Below are 26194 nucleotides of genomic sequence, written 5' to 3' on the forward strand. Positions count from 1 at the left end.
AATAATTAATAAAAATCAATCTGTGATGTGCGACACTGAACACAACAGCGAACAACGTAGCAGCAGAGTCAGTGAGGCGAGGGGAGGGGCTGCTGGAGATGTCGCTACCAACCCCCCCCCACCCCGGTCTGTCTGCACTTATAAAAAAGCCATAAAAGCGATAATGCGCCGCAGCTGCAGACATTTTAGCCACCAGCTAACAATGTAGCAGGCGCGGCACGCCAGGAATGCCTTTGATGGCGTCCTGGTGGAGGCGGTGGCCGCTTTGATGACTTCTGCTGACATTTCCAGGAGGCTGTAAAAGGGGGGGGGACTCGAGTCGGAGGTAATCGAATCAGTGTGGCGCTCGTCCCTGTATGCGAGGTTGAGCAGCCGTGTGTGTGTGTGTGTGTGTGTGTGTGTGTGTGTGTGTGTGTGTGTGTGTGTGTGTGTGTGCCGGAGTTTAGCTTGTTTTCGTTTTTTTTCCTTCACGGTCGGGCAGACGAGGAGACTCCTTCGTCTAAGTGGCTTTTTCTTCTTCTCTTTTCTTTTTCGCATATCAATGAAAAGATTTGTTTTTCCGTGCGCGCACAAGATTACGTGCAGAGCTCTGGGTCTAACCGAGAAGGTTAAATTAAAGTGGGAAGGGCGGGGGGTTGTGGGCCGGTGTTTGGGAAGAGTGGGGGGGGGGGCACAGTAATCCCACAGAATGTGGGACTTTAGATGTTTAAATGAATTTATTTCGTATTTGCCAGAAAATGTCACAGTGATTCAGCACACACGAAAAAAACCCAAAGCAAGGATGTGAGTTTTTGTGTGTGTTTGTGTGTTTGTGTGTGTGTAATATTAATTCAGATTGCCTGTGTTCCCATAAAGGCCACCAGGCCATTCTCAAAAATACAGATTTTGAATAAACAGTACATAAGTCAAGAAGTAAAGAAGTAAAGAAGGAAAAGAGTAAATACAGCGTAGATGAGATGGATAAGTGACTGCAACTGCTCAACAGTTGCAGTCATAACAGAGGCAGCGGATACATGTCGGTGACTAGTGCGTGCAGTGCAGAGTGAGATTGGGGGAGGTCAAACACACATACACACTCGCACTCACACAGACACGCGCCCACCTGCGCTAGGATTGCTAACCTCCACGCCGCCGCTACCTCAGAGACGAGCTAATCCTGGCTGATGAGACTCGGAGTGGACGAATCACAGCAGGGTTTAGTTTCAGCTGGCCTGCGCTGGGCGGGGTTTGTCGCAGAGATTCCCACCGTCTTGTCCCAGGCGGACGCAGGCCGACTCAGGGCAGCGCTGCTGCGGTCGTCCGGAAAAAGACCCCAGCCTATGGAAGAGGAGCTAGTGAACGCTGACCTTTGCCCCCTCCCATCCTCGTAATGAACCGCAGTTGCCGGGCAGGTTTCAGAACTTTTTGTTTTTATTTGCTTCCCCTGCGACTAATGGGAAGCACGTGGTCAGATGGTAACAGGACACAGGTGCACAGCACCCGGAGCCGCCGCTGCTGATAGGTGTCGTCCTCTCAGCCAATCACGTGTCTCTGTCTGACCCTCCTGACCCCCTGCTTCCTCTTCCATCTCCACCACTGCATCCATAAACCTCCCCTCTGCTCTGAACCTCCTCCAGGAACCTCAGCATCCTACTCCTCTTCCTCCCCCTCCTGCTCCTCCTTCTCTTTCTCCTCCTTCTTCTTCTTCTCCTTCTTCTTGTTCTTCTTGTTCTTTTTCTTCTGAATCTCCTCTAGGAACCTCAGCATCCTCCTCTTCCTCCTCCTCTTCCTTTTTCTCCTCCCCCCCTCCTCTTCTTCCTCCTCCTCCTTCTTCTTTTTGTAGATTTAAAAAAATCTGATTCTTGGATTTCGCAAATGGAAGCTTTGGCTTGTTTTGAACGAACCGGATCACCCGGGATGACTCAAACACGGTGGTGGAGCGCTCGTTACTCACACACAGACTCCATTTAAAAAAACAAAACAACCACCACCACCACCCCCTCTGCATTACGCCTCATATATTGTGAGACCAATTAAGCTCAATTCATCCTCTTTTTGCCCCACGGGTGGGAAAAAAAGAAAAAGCGTTAAGCTGTTTTCTTGGTCTGTTTCCCCTCAATCTCCCCGACAAGGCTCCTCCATCAAAATACCCATAGTGCATTTCAGCACCCCCATCTCCCTCTCCCTCCCGGGCAGGGCGATGAGCTGTAAAGAGAGTCATTAAGGCGCAATTTGCGACTGCGACACGCCTGCACACACGTCGCCCGCAGTCTGGGACGATTCATCATAAGCAGCCGCGACGCCCCAGAGACGGAAAAATATACAAAAAAAATCTGAAAGATGGAGCGGATTGTCGCTCGTCTGCGTCACCTTTGACCTCTGGGATCGGTGCAATTCCAAAGGTAATGGGTCAAAATCGGCTCGGTAACATTAATGAAAGAGGAAACATTTGGTTCCCTTTTTCGTATAAAGGTCAATTTGTGAAGTGGAAAGATGCAGCGACCGAGGCAGCGACCTACTTCTTGTTGGATTGGTCTTCTTGACCCTTGAGCTCTCTGGTGGCAATCGCTCTTTCTCCTAATCTTGTCCGATGGCGAAAGAAAAGTAAATATTAGCCGAGCGGTCAATCCTTGTAGCTGACGGATCGCAACTGCTGCAGCTGCTGCAGACATGGCTGTGATGTAATGCAAGACCTCTATATATATGTGGATGTGTGTGTGTGTGCGCGTGTGCATGTGCATATTCCCACTGGGGGACAGCAGTGTAAACAGCATTTTGTCTTGGCCCGCGCGCTGCGCCACCAACAACAAAGGAGCCGGAACAAAGGCTCTGCGTTTCCTTTTGTGACATCACAAAGGGGCCGCTTTGCCCAGCGCGGCCGCCTCTATTCTTTGAAAGCGGAGCGATACGCAGGAGGAGAACAACAGGCTCGCTCTTCTTCCCGTCTTCTGCGGGGTGTCGTCGGTCCCTGGGGTCAATTTACATAATGCACGACCTTTGACCCCTGGCTTCAATAACGGGGGCGGTGACCTTTGATGGAGGGTTCTCCAGGTAAAAAGATAATTCCCTGCTTCCCTTCCCCCCTGCACGAGCTCGTTGTGGCGGAGAGCTTCTCTCCCGACGGCCATCACCGCCACCTCTTCACTATGTTCCTATGGTAACTAACTGCAGTGTGTGTGTGTGTGTGTGTGTGTGTGTGTGTGTGTGTGTGTGTGTGTGTGTGTGTGTGTGTGTGTGTGCCTTTGGACAAGGACTGATGGTTGGTGCGCCTTCATTGTGGTTGTGTTACTTCTTTTTTTTTACATAATGAATCAATTATCAAGGCTGTGGAGCCGAACTCATTTGAATAATTGCAGATTGGTGGAGGGAGGAGGGAAAAACATGCTGTGTGTGTGTGTGTGTGTGTGTGTGTGTGTGTGTGTGTGTGCGCATGTGTGTGCGAGGAGAGGTAATGCAACAGAGACGTCCAACTGACATCATTTCCCCGCCAGTCTTGCAGGCCCTTCGCCAAACTGAGGCTCCTGCAAATCACTCAAGGAACCAAAATCACTGTTTTCACCAAGAGTCACACTCCCCCCTACTGGCCATCTATGTGAACACCAACAAACAAAGGCACTTTTTTTTGGGGGGGGGGGGACTTTCTTTTTTATTGAAACACTCAGGAGATGCATTCATACATACACATACATACACTTTCCAGTCCTTACATCTTTACCATGACATTGTTATGTGCTTAAGTTTTAATACAGTAATTGAATCAGCTATATCTATCACCTATGACCATTACCAACTTTAGTTGCATCAACTGCCTCAAAGATTAAAGATGCATCGCAATGTATTCTTACATCATCTCAGTCCTCCACATTTGTTACCAAAGCAGCATAAAAATGTATTAACATTTGCGCACTTTCCGATATATGTTGAATAGATATGTTTGTTTTCATCCGAACAATTGCATTCAAAATAAATACGGATACAAAAAATACAGTTAAAATGAATAAAAATAAAATGAATAAAATAAATGCGGTGGTACCTCGAATCTGGAAACAATTTATCATAAAGTCTAACAGTTTGCAGTTGTAACCTTGTTGTGATTCTTTCCATGGTCAGAGCATTTCTTACTCTTTCTCTAAAGGCAATTTTTAATGATTTAAAATGAAAGTTTATCCGTTGTAATTAAGATATTTGGTGTGTGTGTGTGTGTGTGTGCATGCGTCAGGGCGGCATTAAGACTTTCTCCTGTGCTGCGTTGAGGACGATGTCGGTGTTTACTTGTAATCAGCAGCGCAGACTGGAAGAGAGAGGAGTCGCCATAGAAACAGACAGCGAGCAGAGCTGCTACGTTTTATTTATAAATCTATATGAACGTTAGAGGCGAGAGGGAGATAATTTATTTGCCGTAAATGCAATAAATTGCATGCAAAAAAAAAAAATCAGTCGCACCATGGCTGCAACGGCGGTCGATCTCAGGTCACTTTTATTCACAGTGTGTTGAAAACAGGATCGCGATAAAGAAACCAAATTAAAAACAACATCATGCAGAAGCAAAACTTCTTCATCTCACAATGTCACTTTCTGGGGCCTTTTCACTTCAGTCGGTGGCCTGAGAGGGAGAAAACTTCACTTGACCTGAACCAATTTGAAGCACGTTGCGGTGCAACGGCGCCCTCATGTGGTCGTTTATAAAAGTACAGCCATTTTCACCTCGGAACGCCTCCATCCTTCTCTGTTCCTGGTTAATAGAAAAAAATATCACACAAACTGTCTTGCTCTTTTTTCCCCCTGCAAGGTTTGAGGAAACGCAGTGCATTGCAGGGTGCAGTTCTGGCCACTAGAGGTCGATCTCTTCTAGGCGCTTGTCGTTCGTCGGCTCCAGCTCCCACGGCTCTGCAGGGTTTTGAAGTCCACACCCCTCTTTTCGAAGCAAATCATTATTTATTTTTGCCAGGAAGGAGGAAGAATTTAGTGTGTTTATCTTCATTAATTGTATCATTTCTTTTTCTTTGCGTGTGAAAGGAGTGTTTGGACTCTCGCTGTCTCACCTGCGGCCTGCAACACCGCAGATTATCTGTGTTTTCGTCTAGAGCAGGCTGGGCAAAACTGTTTGACTGGTGGGGCCACGATGGCTTCTAAATCTGACAGAGGGGCCTGGAGCAGCAGCAGATGGATGGAGTGTTTTGGTGAGCCACCTCACAGGAGGAAAAATATATTACGAGATAAGTAGAAAATGTGCCTTAATGTCAATTGAAAATGAACAAAAGCGTTACAACAAAATATCCCTTTGACGTCCTCTTTGTTGAAGTGACTCAACACTGAAAATTAACAAATATAATAGTTTTTTTTTCTAGTACAAACGGTTACTGCTATTTAAAAGTAAGAGTTAGAGTTATGTTATTCCTCAGGATATCATCATCGTCATCACTGTGGCAGAAGACCCGACAACACATCCAAACTAAAACATTAATAAGGTTTATTGATATAGTTTCAAGTTTAGCGGGCCTCATTGAAAAGCTTCATGCCTGGTCTAGAAGCAACAAACGGAACAAAAATGAGGTATTAGCCTCAAATGCAAAGGAGTTGTTTGTATTTATTAGTGTGGTTGTGATGAACTGGCGACTTGTCCTGGGTGTCACCCTGCCTTCGCCCTACGACAGCTGGGAGAGGCTCCAGCACAAGCGGGTATTGAAAATGGAGGGATGGATGGAGGGAGGGAGGGATGGATGGATGGATGGATGGATGGATGGATGGATGGTTATTTTCCTCAGTTTGGCATCAGCACTGTGATGCTCGATGTGGTCCTCCAACTGACATGGTTTCCAACGTGTATTGTTCCGTAACGACAATGGACCACGTAAACCATTTTTCAAACTGCTTTTGTTGTCAGTGAGATGAGTATTGTAGTTTAGTGTGACACGTTTACAGCGGAGGAGGTTACAAAGCCAACAATCCCCCTGTTACAATAAGAGCGCGATGGGAGCGGATTGCCCATCAATGGGACATTTAATAATTCACGCGCGCTAAAATTGCGGGACGACCTGAACTGCGAGAGGGTCAAGGTGACTTCAGGGCGTCGGTATTTTAAGACAAGGAAACAACAACAAAAACCTGTCAGTGGTGCAAACAGGTGGAATTTTTTTGTGTCAAGGAGCGAAACATATATAGATCAGTGCTAAGGTTGCAAAAAAATTAATATACAGTATGTATTCACACTTTATTTACTATTTTCTTTGCAGATATTTGCAAAAGAACCTGATCAGAAAATTAATTATTTAAAAAAAGATCTGTCATATTTGGCATTAAACTAAAATATATATTTTTTGTGGTGTTTGTGCCACTGCCTTGTTCACTACCTTCCACTGCTCACTTCTATTTTTTTTTATTTTTATGAAAACCTCTCTTCCAGTCGCAGTCTTTCACCATCAATAAATATACCTGCAGCTGCATCAACAAAAAAAACAACAAAACGCAGCCCGTTCGAATCTAGGCGCTTGGCGAAAAAACGGCCACAAGGTGTCTCTGTTTCCCTTCTATCGCTCGGCTCCACACCGTTCTGACGCAGGTGGCGGGTTTGTGCAGCTTGAAACCGAGACGCTGAGCAGGGAAAATAGAATTGGCGACGCCCAGAAGGCAAAATCACAATGACTTGCGGTTATTATTGCGAAGAAACGATCCGATCGACTGCGGTCACGCCGTCAGATTGCAGGAGGCCAACACGAAGTGGTGTAAACATTTATTTATTCAAATAAAAAAGACAAAAAAAAAAATCTTACAGCAGTCCCAACACCTCTCGTGAATCACACACACTCACGCACAGAGAAAAAAAAAATGAAACAGAAGAAGCCAAGTAGACAAACTGGATTGCATTTCTCTTGTGCATATAAACATTTTTTTTTTTTAGTTTTTAATTAAATATAAAAGAAAGTTGGCCTGCCAGAGTGCAACAGACACTACCTTCCCCTTCCCCCACCCCGTCTGATACAAACCACATCTGCGTGTCCTTCATCGCGTCAGTGCAAAAAATCCGACATTCACTCGGTACAAAAAAAGTGACTGTCAATAATTCAGGTAGCGTCATTCATTATTCAGTGTTGAGCTCCGACTGGACGAGTGTGAAAACAGAAATACTGAGGTTCCATAGATTAAAAAGAGACTGGACACTTTCCCTCTCCATTTCTTTTTCTGAAGCAGAGACCGTATTTATTTATTTATTTATTTATTTATTTATTTATTTATTCATTCATTCATTCATTCATTCATTTTAAATCTTCACTTTTTTTAAAAAAACTCAAGGGCACAGCAACACTCCAGAACCAGAAATCAGCAGAGGCACGTTAGCGTCAAAAACCCTGCTGTTTATGAGAACAGAAGTAAAAAATAAAAATAAAAAGCCACAGTGAAGCCACACTCAGTGGGGGTGAAGGGAGAGGAGGGGATTGGCTTCTGAGTCACAGCCTTTTTAATCGCAAAACTTTGAAAAATAAGAATAAACCCCCGCTCAAACTGGTGGGTGGCGCTCAGTGTTCACCCTGCACAGACCTGCTGGCTGCAAAAGCGAATAAAACGAGCGAAAAAGAACAGAAATGAACAGGGAGCGTTGGTTCATTCTCCAGACGCTGTGTATGTTTTCCCCTCCTCCACCTCCAGAGGGCGTCGGGGGCTGATTGTGGGCGGGTCCTACTAGCAGCTGGCAAGTCAAGCTGCTAAGTTGAGGGCTTTTTTTCCCGCTCTCCAGAGCGCCACACGGTGGTGGGGGAGAGTCTATGCAGCCGATTCCTCCACTCAATCCCAACCCTCCCTCATGGTTCGGGTCTGCTCCAATCACTGCTGGAAGACACAGATGACAGCGTTATACTACTACTACTACGACTACTACTACTGCTACTCATCATAATAGTAATAATAATATTAGCTGCTCGACTTGAGCCTCCCGGCTCCACCTACACTGAGGTCTGAAGACAGAGACTTCCTGCCAGCCCTTCTCCCTTGACCGCTACGCCAGACCCCCAGCGGACCCTGAAGAGGGGGAGAGAGGGACGGGGGGGATAGAGAGAGAGGGAGGGAAAAGAAAAAAAATCAGCCCATCTTTATCAGTGAAGCTGCAGGCGACCTTAGCCCTCTTATCGCTGCTGCTGCTGCTCCTCACCTGGTGTTTGGCCACCATGTGGGCGTGTTGGATCAGCGGCGGTCTGATGGAGGGTTTGTACTGCAGACGTTGGCCCAGGAGGGAGTAGTGAGGATCACCTGCGGAGCAAGAGCAGAAAAGTCAATGAGAAAGAAAGAAAGGAGAAGCCAAGGTGGCTAAATATCGAATTATTTCCATATCGGAGCCACTAACAAGGGCAATTGTCTCGATTCAAATTCACAATTTTTTTATGCTTTACTGTAAAGCACCTAAAAGCCAAACAACCCAAACATTTATTTTTCAAAATTTTTCACAATTAGCCCAATATGTGCTGCACCAATTGCAGAAAATCTGAAGTTTATTGTGCTTCACTTACTTAGAAGGATAATTAAATTAATAAATAATGCTAAATCATTTCATTATTTATCTCATAGCTTTTTTTTGAACCTGCAGAATTAAGGGTGACGCCCTGTTGGCTCTCTGACCTTGTCCACTGTGGCAGAAGGCTGTAGGGAGCTGTGGGTGGAGCTGCTGGTGGTGGTGCTGCTGCTGCTGGTGGAGGTGGTGGTGGTGGTGGTGGGCCAGGACTGGGATGGAGGAGATGCCTGACGGGAGGCCCTTGACGGCGGACAGCTGGCCGGGCAAGGAGGGAGTGAGTGCCGGGGACAAGGGCAAGCTGCTCTACGCACAACACACCAGCGGTGTGGAGTGGTGTGGAAGGGAGCGGGGGGGGGACAAAACAGCTTCATTCAAAAAAGGCAAATGTGGTTGTTTCATGATTGGGTTCGAGCTCGGAGCTCCAGGCCACTTTGTGTGTGTGTGTGTGTGTGTGTGTGTGTATGCAATTTGAGAGATAGCTACTGAATCAAATATATGAGCAAGATATATGTAATTATGCAACAAAGAAAAACATGTTAAATAACTCTAAATATGTTTTTTATGAAAGGTTTGAAGTTATTTTACACTTTTATTGTTTCCTACATAGTGTGTGTTCATACGTAGTTTGGATGCCTTCAGTGAGAAACTGATTTATATATGTCAATTGACATATATTTCAGGATTGGATCATGGATTTTGAACGCAGATCGGCTAAATCAGCATGCTGGTCCAATCCAAATGATGGGATCAGGACGTCCCTAATAATAATAATAATAATAATGAATAACTAAAGGCAAACTGAGAAACCAAATAGCTCTCAAAAAGCAGTTCAAAAAGGTCGGTGACCCTGTGCGCTACACACCAGGGGGCGCCGTCTGTACCTGGGTGCCGTCTGCGATCAGCGCGAGCTCAGCGGCCCGCCGCCCTCGCTGCTGCTGAATCTGCTGCTGCTCTGGGCCCGAGTGCTTGTGCTGGGCGGGCTGCTTCCGTTGGCAGGGGGAGGCGGCTCGGGGCTGCGGGCAGGAGGACGGGGCGGCCATCTGCAGCATTAGCACGCTAGCGCCGCCGCCAGGACCACCAGGACCAGGGGGTAGCAGCCCTGCACACACACACAAACACACACACAATCAGAAGCTGCGTTTCCTTTACCCCTAGCATTGCGCAAAACAATAATATCACTATAAAAAACTGGTAATGCAAACACCTAAACTTCAAAAAAGTGTCGTGGAAACACTTTTTTCGTGAGGTATGGGGTCATGACACCAGGTCACTTCAAGTGAAAATCGGGCGTTATGTTTGGACGGAGGATGAGACGGAATATTTACAGTGAGAGACAAATATAATAACCATTCTTGACAGCAAACAAACGTAAACAAACAAAAAACAAACGTAATTCTCGCAGGACGAGATTTTACGAGGATTACGGCTCATCCGCTTTACTCCGTTCAATGAAAATGCCTGCAAATCGTAATTTGTCGAAATTTTTAGACGTATCGCTTTTATTTTGCGAAAAACTGTAATGGAACATACAGCTATGGACATCGTGAATGTGATGGATCACTCTTCCACCTCCCCCAAATGTGTTTTTTCAGCACTTTCACCTCATCATCTACTAGGCGCTGTTAGCCGCCGAGCAATTAGCTTTTTAAGTGCCTTGATTATAAGAGAACAGCCGTGGAGGCAATAACCCCCCCCCACCCCTACCACCACCACCCTTCTCCGTTCCTCGGCTAAATCCCGGAGATCCAATTATCCTGTTAGCTCGTTACGCATTATCGTGACTGATACCACTCAAAAAATAAATTAAAAAACGCAATCAAGACTTTGACAAACAATAAATTACCAAAAAAAAACCAACTGCATATACACAACAAGGTGTATTTCCCACCTGTCTAATTGTTGTTTGCGTAAAGACACCAGGAATTTGCAATGTCCTGGCTCGGACGGGCAGGCGGAACCGCTCGGACATAATCCACAGATTAGTTTCTCAGCCGGGGCCTCGGCCAATTAAAAAGTGTTTACCGGTGACGCCGGCGGCATGACCTTCGCTCCGACCTCATTACTGACAGCCGGATGTGAATAATAAAGGTCATCGGCCCACGAACGGAACACTTGCGCGTTGAAAATGCATAGCGGCTCGCACCTGCGTACTGCTGGCCTGGGTGCTGCTGGGAGACACAGGGGGGCGGCGTCTGAGGGAACTGGAGCTGCTCCATCACCTGGGTGGGCAGGAAGCTGACGGTGGAGCTGTGGACGAGAAGAAGAAGTAGGGGGGGAGAAAGAAAGTCAGATAAGAACGTGTTTGGCCCCCCCGAGTTCTTCTTTTGCTTTTGCTTTTTTAATTCTTATTCTTTGTAGTTTTTTAGCGTACTGCGTCAAATGGGGGGTTGGGTTAGCAGCGGAAGTCTCAAGAGGAAGTGAAGTCATAAACTGCATTTCCATTCCCCCGAGAGTTGAGCAAAACCTAAGTATCGCATTAAAAAACTGGTCAGGGAAACACCTACACTTTGAAAAAAACCTCTCAAACATCAGTAAAAGGTTTTTATGCTCTCATCAGGTGGTTTTTCAGACGCATGAATATAGAGGTTCAGTGTATCGTTAAAGTGTCATGGAAACACTTTTTCCGCATTTGCACGTCAGCGGACTTGACTTACTGGGTCACGTGACCAGTTCACTTCAGGTGAAAATGGCACGTTATGTTTGGATGGAGGTTAGGGTTGGGGAGCCCTCTTGACATCGAAATGCAGATTTATCACCAAATGTTTTGTACCTCCATCCCCCTCAAAGTGGGGTCTCGCAGGACGGGATTTTACAAGAATTACAGTTTATGCGCTTCCACCAGTCAATGGAAACACCTGCAAGTCGCAATTGTACTTTGTCGAAATTGTGGAACTCGCTTTTATTTTGCTTCATTCATAGATGTACACAACACACAACTATAATCCCTAAATCGTGTATATCAATCCGAAGGATGTTTGCTAAAAAGCAAGTCACGTTCAAAGAGAACTCTTTGAGTCCTGCGAAGTGAAGGACCATATTCCACTGGTGGCTGCTGTCGTTTGGAAACACAGCATTTGTATTTGTTTGGTTGTAATCGTTTAGTTGGTGTAGTCAAAAACTCTGAAGGTAATTCTGAAGATTACTCCTTTAATGTTCCCTTAAAAGCTGAGCCTCTCTGCAGATCTGTCTCTTAGTTAAAGGTTAAGTGTGTAATATGTGGATATTTTTAAGAAGAAACAGTGACATCAAGTGGTTATATTTTTAGATTGTAGCTGTCTTTCGCTTAAGTAGGAACTCCGTACCTAAAGAAAAAACAAATTACTTTTATTGCACTGCGATTACACACTTTTATTAATGTATTTATGGCCTATAAGTTAAACTTTTACCGATATAAAAACACAAATCACAAAACATCACAAATGAAGCCAAATTTTACACACTGGGCCTTTAAATCCTCCTTGCCTGAATATTATAATAGTAATAAAAAAAAACAACAACTCCAGCTTCTAGTCCATCTGCTGGAGCGACCTGCCTGCAGGGACTTGCCCACAGCTTGTGGGAAGTGTGGGGGCTGGGGGGGGCTGGTGGGACCAGACTGAAGCCGCTGCTGCTGCATTTATCATTTGCACAGCTGCCCTACAAACGCAGCCTTGTTTCCAGCATGCATTGTCTCTGCATTGTTCTACTGCTGGTAAAGATACATGGGGGGGGGGGGTTTAGCGGGGGCGCCCATGTCCACCGTCGATGCTCTCGCCAGTTGTCCAGATTGATCAGGGGTGGGGCGTGGGAGCCCGCGGAGGTGCGAAACTAATGGCGTGTTTGCCTTTTTGCGGTGAACTAGTTCCATCAATCTGCTTCTAATGAGAGCCGGCCAAGGGAGGGAAGCAGCCGCGGTGCTCAGAGAGGCTGACCGACTGAGTACGACATCCATCAGGGCGCCTCGCTGGTAATAACCCAACCCCCCTCTCTCCCCGCGGTGAGCAAAGATGACCTTGGCTGCTTTGGGGGGGGCAGATTCGCTCCTCGGGCTCGTCGGCTCTATAAATAAGAGACACCTTCAGCGGTGAGACTCTGGAAAATCTGTTTGTAGGTCGCATCCACCAGCATTGGCCCCATTCAAGCAGCTTTTTTTAAACTTTTTTTTTTTTTTTTTTAACTTAAACTAACTCAACCCAAGCCGGTTTTATTAAGGGTCACCGATGACGCTGAATTTACTTCATTTACATTTTCTGACAAAAACGAGCGTACAAAGTCCTTCCCGCCTGCTGCACTTTTCAGCGCATGCAGCTCTTTGTGATGTCACCAAGGGTACCGGTAACCCGGTCCCCAGGTTCACGATCAACCCCTTTCCGAACGTTCTGTATCTCCCACACTCAAGCAAACTCAGAAGGAACAACGAAGCGGTGAGGGAGGGCTGTAAACAGAGTGCTAAATATGCACTTTTTTAGGGGATTGGGGGGGGGTGGTTAATTAACGGGACGAAAATGACCCGTAGACGCCGACTCGTGTCAAAAATATCGATTAAGTTTGAGCCTCCCCAAGGGAAGAAAAACAAGCAATTAAGATTTTTTCCGGTCTGTCGGTATGTTTCTATTACCTCATGGTGGTGTGCTGGTTGGCGGGCAGCAGACCGTAGCAGGGCTGCACGCCGGCCACGGCCAGTGGCCCCTGGGCACCCGGCTGACAAGAGACAAAGACAGGCTGCTGGTACGCCTGCTGCTGCTGCTGTGGCAGCGGCGGCACGGAAACCTGCTGGCAGAAGCAAGGCAGAAGAAGGAAACTGACTCACAGAAGCGTCAAGATGGGAGTCAATCAAGATTCTCTGAAAAGTGGCATTGGTGTGCTTTGAATAGCAGACTAAGACGCTTTATGGAGTTTTTTGCACTTTTTCACGCCATGCACATCTACCAGTGACATTCAAAGGTCAAGTGTGTAATATTTGGAGATTTTGTAGAGAAAACAGCGACATCTAGTGGTTACATTTTAGATTGCAGCGTCTTTCACTCTTCCGCCGCCTCCTGAGCTTGCCAGTGAACTACAGTGGCCTGCGCACACAAACCTGGATACCTTTTTCTCTGTTGGTTCATTTAAAGAAACGAGCAGACACTAGAAGCATGACCCTTGTTCTATGTATATTCTTATTTTCAAATAAGAACCGTTCTGGCTGGTGTCTGCTTGGCTGCCCCCCTTCCCCTCGAGCTTGCCAGTGAACTACGGTGGCTATATTATTACACACTGGACCTTTTAAATGCGCTTTGTTAACTGTACCTGGTATGACTGAAGCGGAGGGTACTGGACCATCACACCTTGCACCTGGTTGCCCATATTGCTGGGCTGGCCACCGGGGGATGGCTGCTGCACGCCCACCAGGGTCTGGTAGCCAGAGGACGCGGGGTTAGGCAGCAGGGCCTGGTGCACTGCGGAGATGGTGTAAACAAAGGAAAAACTATATAAGGGCAAGATTAGAGGAGCAGCAGAAGATCTGAAGGATCTGGGGATAAGAAAACAAGGAGTCAAAGAGGCTCGAGGCCTTGGGAGTCGAAGGGAAAAAGTCAATATATTGAATTTACCCCCGATGAGGCCGAGTTGTCTTCTCCTACCTGCAAAAAAAAAGACATCCGCCTAAACGAGCGATTCCGATCGCCAGCAGAGGGCAGTGCACTACTCCCAGACTTGCTAATTGGGAAGCGGATGCAAAGTCACGCAGACTCGGTTTTTCCACAGTGGGTGTAGCCAAGTCCCTCCAAATGCCAAGGTGAACGCCACCCTCTGGGAACGGATTGCGGTAACGCGGCTGACAAAAGGAGAGTCCGTCCTTTTGTCAAGGTGTCCTCTCTAACTTGCGCGCCGCCGCCGGGAAGGTTCCACCACCGCAGAGACAATGGGAGCGGACGGCGGAGGGGGTGGAGCTATTTTTATCCAGCCTTAGTCGTCCTCCGACATTCCAACCGCCTGCTAGCCGAGCGTGAAGTGATTGCGATTTCCGGAAAACCCCTGCGGAGGTTTGTTTCAGTTTGGTGGGCGCCTTTAAATGGGAGACGCCATTTTAGAAGACGGAAGGACATTGTCGTCGCATTTATGACGGTCACAGGAAAGAGTTCAGGGTGATTTCCATCCCAGCGGGAATGGATAGGATAGGAGAGGAATGAGGGGCGGGAAAAGAGACCGGTTCACTGTGAGATTCGTACAGGCCTCTCAAACAGCGTCCCGGCCCCGGGTCCCGACTCTCCAGTTCGGAGCTACGAAGTTTCAGCTGCCTCGTTGACAACAGTAGGCAGGCAGGTAGAGGGTGGTATAAGTTGAGAATTTAGGGGCGGTTTACCGGTACGACTGTCGACTAGGATAGCTTGTGATCGTCCTTGAAGTCCTAGCTAGCAATGGCTGCAGGCTACATCAAAGTTAAAGTTTAAGTCCCAGTGATTGTCACATCCCAAAGGATGCGAAATCTGTCCTCCTTTTTTGACCCATACCCTGAAGGAACGGTGGGCAGCAGCGGTGCCGCGCCCGGGAATCAATGGGTGATCCAAGTCTTCAATTCCAACCCCGAATACTGAGTGCCAAGTAGGGAGGCAATGGGTACCACTTTCACAGTCTTTGGCATGACCTGGCCGGGGATGGAACCCACAACCTACCAATCTCAGGGGAGACACTCTTCCACAAGACCACTGAACTAGACAACGGCCGCAACATCTTATTTCGTAATCCAAAGCAGTGTTGAAAGCCTCAAATGAGCATAAAAATCGTCTTGGTGAATGAGCCTTTCGCAGTTTGGCTAAAACACTTTTTTTTGTGTTTTTATGCACTCTTTCGCGCTTAAAACAACCAACGACGTTGAAAGAACGGGTCCGATCCCGTTACTCATCAACAGAGTGACGGTCCAACCCTCACAGATATTTTCCATCAACAGGAAGTGTCGTACCGCCGCTACTCACGGAAACCTTCGCAAGATCCTCTGAGGAATTTCCGTCCATCTCATTCTCACTTTTGCTCGGCCCTATACATTTTTTTTCATTAATTCAGACGCAAGACAGGTGATTCTACCCCCCTCTCCTCTCGGGAATAATTGCTGTCCTCTGCCTTTGTAGGTCAGCTTCATTTGTCGGCTGTCTGCGGCTCCGGCTCCCCAGCAGGGGAGGCCGGTGCTCGCTCACTGTCCACAGATGACAGAATAGTGCCGCAGCCTCCTGTACAAATCCCCCCTGTGTGTGCGTGCGTGCGAGAACGCGAGCGCAGGTTGAGGGTAGCTAACAAACTGAACTCCTGCAGCGACGAAAGGAAACCAAGACCAACGGGGAACCTGCATGATCAAGTGGTGCGCTCGACGAAATCAAACAAAACTGAGAAGAAAGAACGGAAGGGGAAGAAAAACCTTGTCCCTCTCATGAGAAACTACTTTCAAAAGGGTGTGGGATTAATGAGTAAGTGTGTTGTATTTTTTTAAAAGCTGGAAACGTGGAATTCGGGATCATTTGTGTCAAAAAAAGTGCCCAATTTAAACAAGATTTGGATACAAGTAGGGATGTGGAAGCCTTTCAAGTATCTGTAAACACTGGGACATGCAACTATACCAGAATCTCAGGAGCAAGAGAATTAGCATAACAATTAGTGTGACCATTTACTGTATAATCGTATCGTTTCTGAAAGCTTGTTGGTTGGAGTGTGATAGATAATGACATGATGGGAAGTGTAGTTCTGTTTCAATTTACTGACGGTAATAACACAGGAAAAAACTACAAATTCATCTTGTCTCAATTTTCATGTTGCCCAGAAGGATGAAAAAGTATTTCATCATTGTGATACCACAAACATTTGCTGATGGAGGCCGTGTCTGGTGTTTGTACCTTGTTGCTGGGGAAGGTTTGGATTCTGAGGGTAGTTATAGATGGAGGACCGGTAGTGCTGCTGCTGCTGGTGCTGCTGGTGGGTGGAGCAGTGAAGGTGTTGGGCAGACGAGCAGTAACAGGCCGACATCTGGAGGAGAACATCAACGTTAATTGCAAGAACAGAAAATTGCAACGTGGTGAAAGGATTAGTGGTGTGATCGGTGCTGTCGCCACCTGCTGGACGGGCGGCTGGACGTAGCTGTGCTGCTGCTGCTGCTGCTGCTGCTGCAGGAGCTGCAGGTTCAGCGCTGGGTAGGTGTGGCTCAGACCGGGGCTCTGCAGCGGGATGGGCTGACCCTGCAGCACCCCCGGGTGTCCACCTGGTGGCCCCGCCACCATGTAGTCAGCCACCTGCTGCTGCTGCTGCTGTTGTTGCTGTGGAGGAGGAAGAAGAGGAGCAGGAGGAGCTCCCTGCAGGACCAAGGAGGAGGGCGGAGTTTGGTAGAGGGCGGCGGGGTAGTGTCGGCCGTCTGGGGCCGTGGCACCGCCCTCGCCGTGCTGCTGCTGCTGCTGCTGCTGCCCCCCCAGGGTCATGTGACTGAAGTGGGCGTTGAGGGCGTCGGGCTGGAGACACAGATCGACGTTTACCGGTTACTCATGGCTGATAACAAAAAAAAGTCCTTTCATTTGCAGTAGTTTATGCAGAATGATAAAACGGTTGTAATGATTTAAATAAACATCCACTGACACGTGATGATGATTTAAGCCTGGGGTGAGCAAACAAAGGCCCTGGGGCCATATACGGCCCGTAAAGCTTTTTAATCCGGCCTTCCAAACTTGAAGCAATTATATTAATAGTCAGTAATTCATAAAATAGCTGTATATCATCCATTTTTTCAGTATTTTCAGAGTAATTTCAAGAAAGAGCTAAATACAGTGGGGTTTAAAAGACACTAATTTTGTTTTAATGCATTAGCCACGTTTTCTACACATCCCATTAGGGCTGGGCAATATGGCCAAAAAAAGAAATCACCAACTTTTTTCCACTAAAAATCCAATTCACGATTCAAATCAAATCGATTTATTTCCACCCTACTTAAAATCCATGCTTAGGGCCATGGCTATTAAATCATAACTTAAAACAGGGTTTCAAAAATAGTTTTGAACTGCTTTATTACCAATAGACATTAGAAAGAAGATGAATGTTGAGATTGTATGGAAGTCTTTTAACTGAGCTTATTTCTACACAACAATCAATAAAGTACAGAATTACAGTTGTTAAAGTTGTTTTACAGTTGTTGTGAATGGGTTGCGCAATGGCATTGCTTGCAGCAATGTAGATTGCGGTGATGAACGCAAACTCTACGGAAACGAACGTGAATTTGCGTCAAAAATAAAGTTACGTTCAAGACAACCTCGGAAACACGGGACAAACAAATTTCTGTATTTTAAGGGACGATTGGCAACTCTAATGGGCACCATATCTCTTGCAATATAAATCGCGACTGCATCTGTGATTGCATCTGAGGCTCTTTCTTATATTACGGTGTACAGTTTGTAAATGTTTTCAAGACGGCAGGTCGTTTGTTGCTGGTGGCGCTTGGACCGCTGCGGTCTTGTTCACTGCGTAGGGAGCGACGCTTTCCCCACTCGGCAGCATGCCTCTGTCTGAGGTGCTGCAATAAGTTCGGTAGCACTTTGGCCGCACTACCTTTCAAACACATTTTACAGCGGGGCGTTGTTTGTTCTGCGTCTGACTCCGCGAGCTCGGACCAATTCCACGCAGCCGAAGACACGTAGCCTTTCTTCAGAACAAACTCATCTCTCATCGCCACCGTGCTGTTTTGTCGCGTTGTCGCAGCAGTGACATCGGAGCCCATCTGAACTACGGGAGCGCAGCGGAGAGCGTTGGTGGCGCATTTCAATAAAAGCTCCATTTCCATTACAAAAAAAAAAATCGACCTAAACTAAAAACTGGAATTAATCGATAAAATCGATTTATCGCCCCGGCCTGCATCACGTGATACATTTTTTCCTCCGATGAGGTGGGTCACCAAAGCACTCCATCCATCTGTTCCTGCTCCGGCTCCCTCGGTCAAATTTTACAACGCGTTCAGTCCCCACCTGTGAGAGAGTTTGCCAACCTCTGCTCTAAGCTCTGATTTCCTGCTCACCGCTCCGCTAACGAGTTGATTCACACCCATGAACTCGTCCAAGTCGGGGATGAAGGGTCACAGCTTGTGGTTATTAAATTAGCGCAGATCAGTGTGGTGCCAGTCGCAGTAGCTGCAGCAGCAGGGGGCCGTCGGCTGTTCTGAAGCCACTGCTCGTTTTTAGCTGAAACTAATTGGATCAAGTTTGAAATCAAACCACCCGCCGGGTGTCATTTAGACTTGGAATCATCGGTTCGGGTCACTTCTGATATGTTGTTGCATGTTGGGGGAGGGGCTATGGTAGTGTTTTTTTTGTTGTTTTTGTTTTGTTTTTTTAAAATAATGATTAAAAAAAAAATTCAGCCATGGATTATTCAGCAGCAACATCTGTCGATGAATTAAATATTGATGGAGCTTTTTTCTGGGGCCGTAATTAGTCACGCGGACGTGTCTTTGACTAGAACCGGGTCAGAAATGAGGTCAAGCGAATGCGCAATCCAAAAAAAAAAAAAAAAATGAAAGGTCCCTGCTGGATTTAGATACACCTTGCTTGCCAAAATTAGCCTCTGGACTGGAATAGTTTAATGAGGTGATGGGTGGGGGGTGGGTGGGGGGGGGGGGGGACTTCTCGAAGTTTGCAAAGGTGAGATAACAGCAGGATTAATACTGGAAAGCATTAATGGCGCGATTGAAGGAGGGTGGACACGTTAAAGAGGGTGGATGGATGGAAGGAAGGAAAGATCAGTACCACAGTGAACTGCTGGTTAGGACAGACGGGCAGGAACTGAGACGGAGGAGGAGGAAGAGGACACGAGAGCACTGGGTGGTGGTGGTGGTGGTGGAGGTGGTGGAGGGGCTCAGAGGACAGCTGGAGAGGAGGACAGACCGGCTGAGGAGAGAAGAAGAGAAGGAGGGAGGATAGAGGGTGAGAACCGGAGGGGACGGGGGGACGGGGGGCCGGGGGGGGCCCAGCGTGGCCTTGACCTCGCCTGCTAAGGTCAAGTGCAGGTCAGTTTGCCCAAAGGTTAGCATCTCGCTGCAGCAACAACTCCCCCAGCAGCCAGAAGTGGCGCTAGCAGGCTAGCTAGATATCTGTAAACGTGTTTAGAAACTGTCCACGTTTTTTTTTTATCTTGAATTTGGATTTAACCTCAATCATTGTCACATATTTATCTGTTACACATCCCAGGCGCTAAACTGTGTTCGCTAAGCTACAGAAGATAAACTAAGCTACAGCTTAGCGAGACTCCTGCTGTCCCCGCCGTCAGCTCTCGCCCTGGTTAACCACACACACACACTCAGTTAGCCCAGTTAAAGTCACTGGAGGCCCCGCCCACTGACTGACCTGCGAGTGGAGGTGATTGGCTGCCGGCTGCTGCTGGGACTTCCCATGCTGCTGGTTTCTGCTGTAAACCACCGAGTCGGAGTGGATGAAGGATTTGCCTGTGAGGGGGACAAGAGACGGAGTGGGTGGGTGGAGTCAAAGTGGGCGGAGCCCCGAGAGCCAACAGAGTTGAAGCCTGAAGTTCAGGCTACAAGCGTGCAAATATTTACAGGTTGTTCTTGTCCTGGACATTTTTTCCCCAGCTTTTCAGTTATTGACTGTTGGCATTTGGCCCCGCCCTCCCACAGATGGGTTAGGGTTAGGGAACCAATCACGTGGCACCTGCTCACCTGCGTGCGGGCCAACCAGGATCCCCGAGGCCTCCAGCGGCAGGACATAGTAGTTGGCCACTTCCTGGTTGGGTGGCTGCTGCTGCTGAGAGGGCAGGACGGTCTTGACAGCGTCGCTAGGCGGGGGCGGCGGTGGGCCAATCAGAGGCAGGCTGGGGACAGTGGACCAGGCGGGCGGTGGTGCGGGGAGGGGCAGCTGGGGGCGGGACAAGGAGCTGGAGGAGGAGCCCACGCTACTGCAGGACTCGGAACCTGCGGGGGGACAGGAAACAGGAAGTCAGTCGGTGGTTCCACTTCCTTCGTGAGAATCTTTGATGGCTGCAGCGGGGATTTTGGCTTTGGTGTGCAGGTCCTTGAAGGCACCACCGTCTGTGATTGATTGGCAGCTCGATAAGCACTTAGCTGTCGTTTGAAGCGGCTCTTGTTTATTGCGTTTTTTTTTTTTTGTTCTTTCCATCCTCTCTTTTTGGGGGCGGGGCCAATGTTCCAAAAAAAAGTGTAGTTTTTTGGGAATTTTTTTGCACTTGAACGCATCAGGAGCCATCTCTGTGCTGACGGCCTTTTAAAAAGCTCCATTTGTCTTATTCAGCAGACAGATTGTTGATATACATTTTTCCTTGTCCTTTAAAGTTCAAATTGAATCAAAAATTTCCTGCATTTACATCTACATTTTTTGCGATTACAGAAACTTTTCTCACACATTATTTGATTTTGTACTTTATATTCCAAGTTGCGGATAAATGAAATACCAGCATAGACCAGTGGATTTGGTCCTATTATTAACCGCAGGGAGGGATTCTGACTCTTGATTGTAATTAGGAGGCGTCACATGAAGGTGCAAGTGCTACTTGACCTTTTGACCTCTGACACCCTGAGCTCGACCAGACCGGCTCGTCCACAAACCAAAGGCAGCTAATTATTTTTTGTTTAAAACTTAGAAACCCATTAAAATGTATATGTGTAGATATGTTTATAGATGTGTATATATATGTATATATAAAACACACACATGCGGGTTTTTTTTAATCCAAAGATGTGCAAAAACTCTCTGGTCATGGTTTGAAAAACATTGAAAATGCAAACGGAGAAAATTTGCGAGAAAAGTTTCACAAAATAATTCAGTGGCGCTGCCGCTGAACGACAAAAGGCTTCTTACAGCAGAGCGTTGGCGCTCGGAGGGAGGAGGGCAGAAAAACAAAAAGCAAAACAGAGAGTCGGCTCGTCTTAAAGCTCCTGGAACAGGAGCGCCGGGGCAGCCAGCCGCCGAGTAAACAACTGCACACACGCACAGAAAAACCGACAACAGCGGCAACAACAAGAGAAAAAGCGAGGAAGCGCCGGGAGAAGTGGCAGCGAACAAAACGGGGAGCGAGAGGCCAAGAGAGGATTTCCTCCCTGCCGCCTCTGATAGAGACAAACTGGGAGCTTTGTTCCAGGGCTTCTTACTGGCTTTTTCTGTTGGGTTTTTTGTTCGCAACCAGTCAAGTGACACAGCTGGGTTTGTGGTTGGGACCCAACTCCACTCTCCTCCTCCTCCTCCTCCTCCTCCTCTTCCTCCTGCTCTTCCCTCTTCTTCACTTTACCTGTCTCAGTGTTTTGTGTTGTTAGCTTGCAGGCTAGCTGAACTAGCCCGTCCAAGGCTACTGCTGCCTACCTGCCACTAATTGATTGAAACGTGAAGAGGGAGTGTGGCAACAGGGAGGGGAGGCCGGATCTATTACCTTTTTATGCACGGTGCAATAATTCCAGTGACATTCCAAAAAAAAAAAGAAAAAAGAAAAAAAACGGACAATTGCTGTGAAAAGAAAACTCAGCGATTCCTCAGCAAGAACCGTGAAGGTCGAACCAAGATGCAAATGAGAGCCACGGGTGTTCATCGGCTGTGGTCACGTGACGTCTCGGCAATTTATTTCAAAAAAAAATTTTCCCGCATTTTCATACATTGAGTGAGCGTCCTACCCGTCTTGGAGAGCCTGCCAGTGCTCTTGCTGCTGCTGGCGCTGCTGTCTCCACGGGCCAGCAGGCCCAGCCCAGGCACGCCACTGAAGCTGCTGGCCTTGGCCATGGCGGGCCGCTGCGGCCGTGGCGGCGGCGCCACCCGGTGGGAGCTGTCGGAGCTGTCGGTGCTGCTCCAGGGCCGCGGCTCGCCGGGCCGAGCCAGCGTCTCCGTCTCGGAGCTGCTGCTCTGGCGGCTGGCGGCCGAGCGGCCGGCTCGCAACCTGGGGTGGTGGGGGGTGAGGTTATTTTTTTTTTTGGAAGAGCTTTATTTAAACTAAAAGTACAAGAGGTCATCAGGATTTAGCTCGGGGATGGGCAAACTGTTTGACGGGTGGGGCCGCAGTGGGTTCTAAAAATTTGACCGAGGAGGATGGAGCAGGAGCAGATGGGTGGAGGCCTCATAGGAGGAAAAATATATCATGGGCTATATTGTAAAAAAAAACCATGTGCTTTAACGTCAGTTGCTGAGCTGTTTGAGTCAACAATCCATCTTCAAAAGAATCCTAAATAGCCTCCACACTGCCCCCCAGTGGTCGTATTTTGCCCCCTAAAATTTTAGAGGGTTTGTACATTTTCCATCGACTCGTACGAGTGTGAACTGCAAATTTGATTTGATTAAATGTATTTTGCTGCTGGTCAGAAATTTGTCCATTTAAAATGTTGCACTTTCTGCATTTATAGTGAAGGTATTGATTAGTAATACGGTGAAAATGAGAGGAAATGTTAAATATTTATTACTTTGCTATAGTTGGTCTCCAGTGGCGCCACTGTTAGGGGGCGCCACTGTGCTCCTGGTTAAAAAAAATGTAACCTGGCTTCAACGCGTCGTAGCTTTTTTCTAAACTGAATCAAAATCAACTGTAGAAGAAAAGTGTTGAAAATGATCTTGTTACATCTTTTTTTATTATTATTATTTGTCTTAATCTTTAAACCTGGGAACTAAAATACTAAATATCCAGACTGCAAACTGTGAACACACCCACACCCACACCCCCACACACACACACACACACACAGTGTACCTGAACATTTGACGCCTCTCTTGGGTGCTCATGCAGCCGTCTTCATCCTGAGCGCTGCCGGGGCGAGCGAGAAAGAGAGAGAGAGAGATAGGGGTCAGGGAAAAAAGGGCGATGGGCGGGGCCAAGTTGGGAGAGGCTTGGGGGGAGGGGGGGACTCACCTCCTGTCTAGTACGAAGTGGTCACCCTGTGGGCGAGAGGAGGTATTACAGGGCTGCAGACAAATCACAGCTTTTGATTTTAAAACAATAATAACAATAATAATAACAACAATAATTAATTATTATTATTATTATTATTATTATTATTATTATTCATATATAACATTTCATTTATGTTATTTTTTTTGTTGAGTTTTATTTAAAAACGTGAAACTGCCCTAAAATGCCTCGCTGCCAAATTAAAATAATTTACATAAATATATGTGTGTGTGTGTGTGTGTGTGTGTGTGTGTGCGCGCGCGTGTATACATATATATAAACTACATGTGTATAAACTGGCCACAAAGCCGGGCTGGTTTAACAGAGTTAAAAGGGAGAAATGTTAAATCCAGCAGCAGTAATTGCTCGCGAGGAATCTACCGACATTTGCACATGAATAGAAACGACACAAAGATTTGTGCTCCCTCCCACCCACCTCCTCCTTCCCCTTCCCCCTCCCCCGTTCCCGCCTCCGCAAAAAAGAAAAAAGAAAAACTGATCTCTCACATCGTGCGCAAATATCCTGTCCCTGGCTCGCTGGTACTCCTCCTCCCGCTCCTCCATCGATTTGCTCCTCTTGTCGGCTTTCAGCCGCATTCGGATCTGGCAAGGACGCGCAAACACACGCACACACGCACACACACACACACACATGCGCGCACACAAAAACACGCTTCTTTAGCAGCAATGTCAGGGACGCCAGATTGTCCCCCCCGCCCCGTACCCCTCCACAACATGTCAGGAATGAAAGTGACAGCTTGGTTGAGGGAGAGGAAGAGGAGGGAGGGAGGGAGGGAAGAAAACATAATCACCATCATCGTGCAGGGAAAGAAAAAGGAAGAGAAAAAACTCCACCGCGCACCCACCGAGCTGTCGTCGCGATCAAAGCTGGAGTTGTCTCGCTTGAGGATGTAGCGCTTCTGGAAGTCGTCCGTCCTGTCGTCCTTGATGTGCTCGCAGAATTTCTGATCGGGTCTGTCGATCGGAGGAGGGAAAAGACAAAAATCAGGTTTCATCTTAAAACAAAGAATTCATTTTGCCCCGTCGGCTTGCAGTGCGGACGGCGGCGGCGGCGCTCACATCCTGGTGCTGGAGGTCTTGTTGATGACCACCGACTTCCCGCTGGGGTCCACGTTGTGGTCCATGCCGAAGTAGGCGGCCACGCGGTGCAGCAGCATCCGGTGGTAGGACGTCATGGGCGGGAACTTCCTCTTCTGGCTCCTGCAGGGAGGCGGGACGACAGCGTTGGTGCCACCTGTGTGTGTGTGTGTGTGTGTGTGTGTGTGTGTGGATGTAAAGTGCAGTCGGGAGGAAGGGGTGGTTGATGTAGAAGAGATGCGTCTGTTTCATGACCCAGCGCAGAGATGGGCTAACTTTTTGACTGGTGGAACCACAATGGGTGTTAACATCTGACAGAGGCGCTGGAGCAGGAGCAGCGGGATGGAGTGTTTTGGAGAGCCACCTCATAGGAGGAAAAATATATATCATGGGGTGTGCAGAAAACAACTTGCTTTAATGTCAAATTGGCTCAGTTATTTTATTCTTCAGGATATCATCGTCGTCACCACTGTGGCAGAAAAACGCAGGGAAACCAAAACATTAATAGGGTTTATTAATATAGTTTCAAGTTCAGTGGGCCGGATTAGAAAGCTTAACGGGCCGCATATGGCCCCCGGGCCATAGTTTGCCCATGCCTGAGCTAGCAAGCTAGCCCCTGTTTTACCTTGTAAGGGCAAATCAGCCCAGCACTGTGTTTTGAAAAAGTTTCAAAGTGCTTCTGGGGTCAGTGGAGGGCGCCGTTAAGCCCGGAGCGGCTACCAGAACCTCCAGAACTCCAGCTCCAGCTAGTTCACCTTGACCCAGTTGATGAGCATTAGTGGGGAAGAAAAAGTATCAGAATGGTGAACTTGTGGCTCACTCTTTATTGCTGATGAAGTCCAATATTTCCTGTTCCAGCTTCAGCAGCATGATGCGATCCCTGTGCGGAAGGAAGAATTCAACTTTATTGCCGTATTGCACGTCACAAGTTCAGAGCAGCGAAATGCAGTTCTGTAATTCACAGCTTAGCAGTCAATTAAATACAATGAATGCACAGTATAGACACACAAAGTTATATGAAATATATGTATACATAGTTGCTACTACCGTTGCTAGGTAGTGCAGGTATGAAATCGTGAAAAATGAATAAATATACATCGGCATTAGTATGTACAGAATATAACAGGTTGAAAATATACAGATTGGATTTATCTGAATTTGGTCATGAAGGGAAGGACACAAAATGCATCCTCTGAAACAGGATGGATGATCAAAGAAGTTGGGCTGTATGTGTGTGTGTGTGTGTGTGTGTGTGTGTGTGTGTGTGTGTGTGTGTGTGTGTGTGTGTGTGTGTGTGTGTTGCGCGACGGAGCGTTTGAGCGCTGACACGCAACACAAGCATTTTGGAAATTTGACAAATTTGAGCAGGAAATGGCAATCAGTCATCGTAATGTTCTTTATTTTTAAGTTTCATATGAATGGCTTTTTTGTGCAAATTGTTGTGCGGATAATTGTGTGCAAAAAAAAGAGAAAACAGGAGTGTTTTCAACGGATGCTTTAAGATTTCTTTCGTCATTTTAAATCTACTTCCAGGCAGATTTTGTGTTGCAAGGAAATACCTTCTGCAAAACTCTCCAAAGACTCTTTGAGTGTCTCAGGAGTTGCGTCGCGGACATTTTTGCCGCACATTTCATGACTTTTTGCTCTTTGGTCGTTTCGCATCCAACGTCTAATCAAAGACGCTGACCCGGCCTCCCACAAGGGGGCGCAATGTCAGCGGGTGACAGCGTGTCTTTGCTCTTCCGTGAA

General features: G+C 47.3%; 1 protein-coding gene across 7 annotated transcripts in view; it reads right to left on the reverse strand.

Moving 5' to 3' along the window:
* Positions 1 to 6697: 6697 nt before the first annotated feature.
* Positions 6698 to 26194, reverse strand: part of LOC142881563 (R3H domain-containing protein 1-like) — a 41262-nt gene continuing 21765 nt past the window's right edge. For 3 of the 7 annotated variants that reach the window (XM_076015950.1, XM_076015916.1, XM_076015925.1), the window contains 20 exons: positions 25266 to 25325; positions 24428 to 24568; positions 24214 to 24322; positions 23855 to 23950; positions 23309 to 23334; positions 23150 to 23203; positions 22089 to 22348; positions 20130 to 20381; positions 19801 to 19898; positions 19204 to 19344; positions 16537 to 16926; positions 16321 to 16450; positions 13748 to 13896; positions 13077 to 13228; positions 10623 to 10726; positions 9361 to 9578; positions 8587 to 8782; positions 8123 to 8220; positions 7921 to 7992; positions 6698 to 7803 (listed from right to left, as the gene is read on the reverse strand). In XM_076015950.1, the coding sequence (XP_075872065.1) occupies positions 7798 to 7803; positions 7921 to 7992; positions 8123 to 8220; positions 8587 to 8782; positions 9361 to 9578; positions 10623 to 10726; positions 13077 to 13228; positions 13748 to 13896; positions 16321 to 16450; positions 16537 to 16926; positions 19204 to 19344; positions 19801 to 19898; positions 20130 to 20381; positions 22089 to 22348; positions 23150 to 23203; positions 23309 to 23334; positions 23855 to 23950; positions 24214 to 24322; positions 24428 to 24568; positions 25266 to 25325 (2752 nt within the window). In that variant the 3' untranslated portion in view covers positions 6698 to 7797. Of the gene's footprint in view, positions 7804 to 7920; positions 7993 to 8122; positions 8221 to 8586; positions 8783 to 9360; positions 9579 to 10622; positions 10727 to 13076; positions 13229 to 13747; positions 13897 to 16320; positions 16451 to 16536; positions 16927 to 19203; positions 19345 to 19800; positions 19899 to 20129; positions 20382 to 22088; positions 22349 to 23149; positions 23204 to 23308; positions 23335 to 23854; positions 23951 to 24213; positions 24323 to 24427; positions 24569 to 25265; positions 25326 to 26194 lie in introns of those variants that run through there. The other 4 variants (XM_076015945.1, XM_076015935.1, XM_076015958.1 and 1 more) reach the window with 4 other exon arrangements.

This window comes from Nelusetta ayraudi, unplaced genomic scaffold (genome assembly GCF_046127955.1).
Source record: "Nelusetta ayraudi isolate G7.1 ecotype Tasmania unplaced genomic scaffold, CSIRO-AGI_Nayr_v1 ptg000006l, whole genome shotgun sequence".
NCBI classification, from domain to species: domain Eukaryota; kingdom Metazoa; phylum Chordata; class Actinopteri; order Tetraodontiformes; family Monacanthidae; genus Nelusetta; species Nelusetta ayraudi.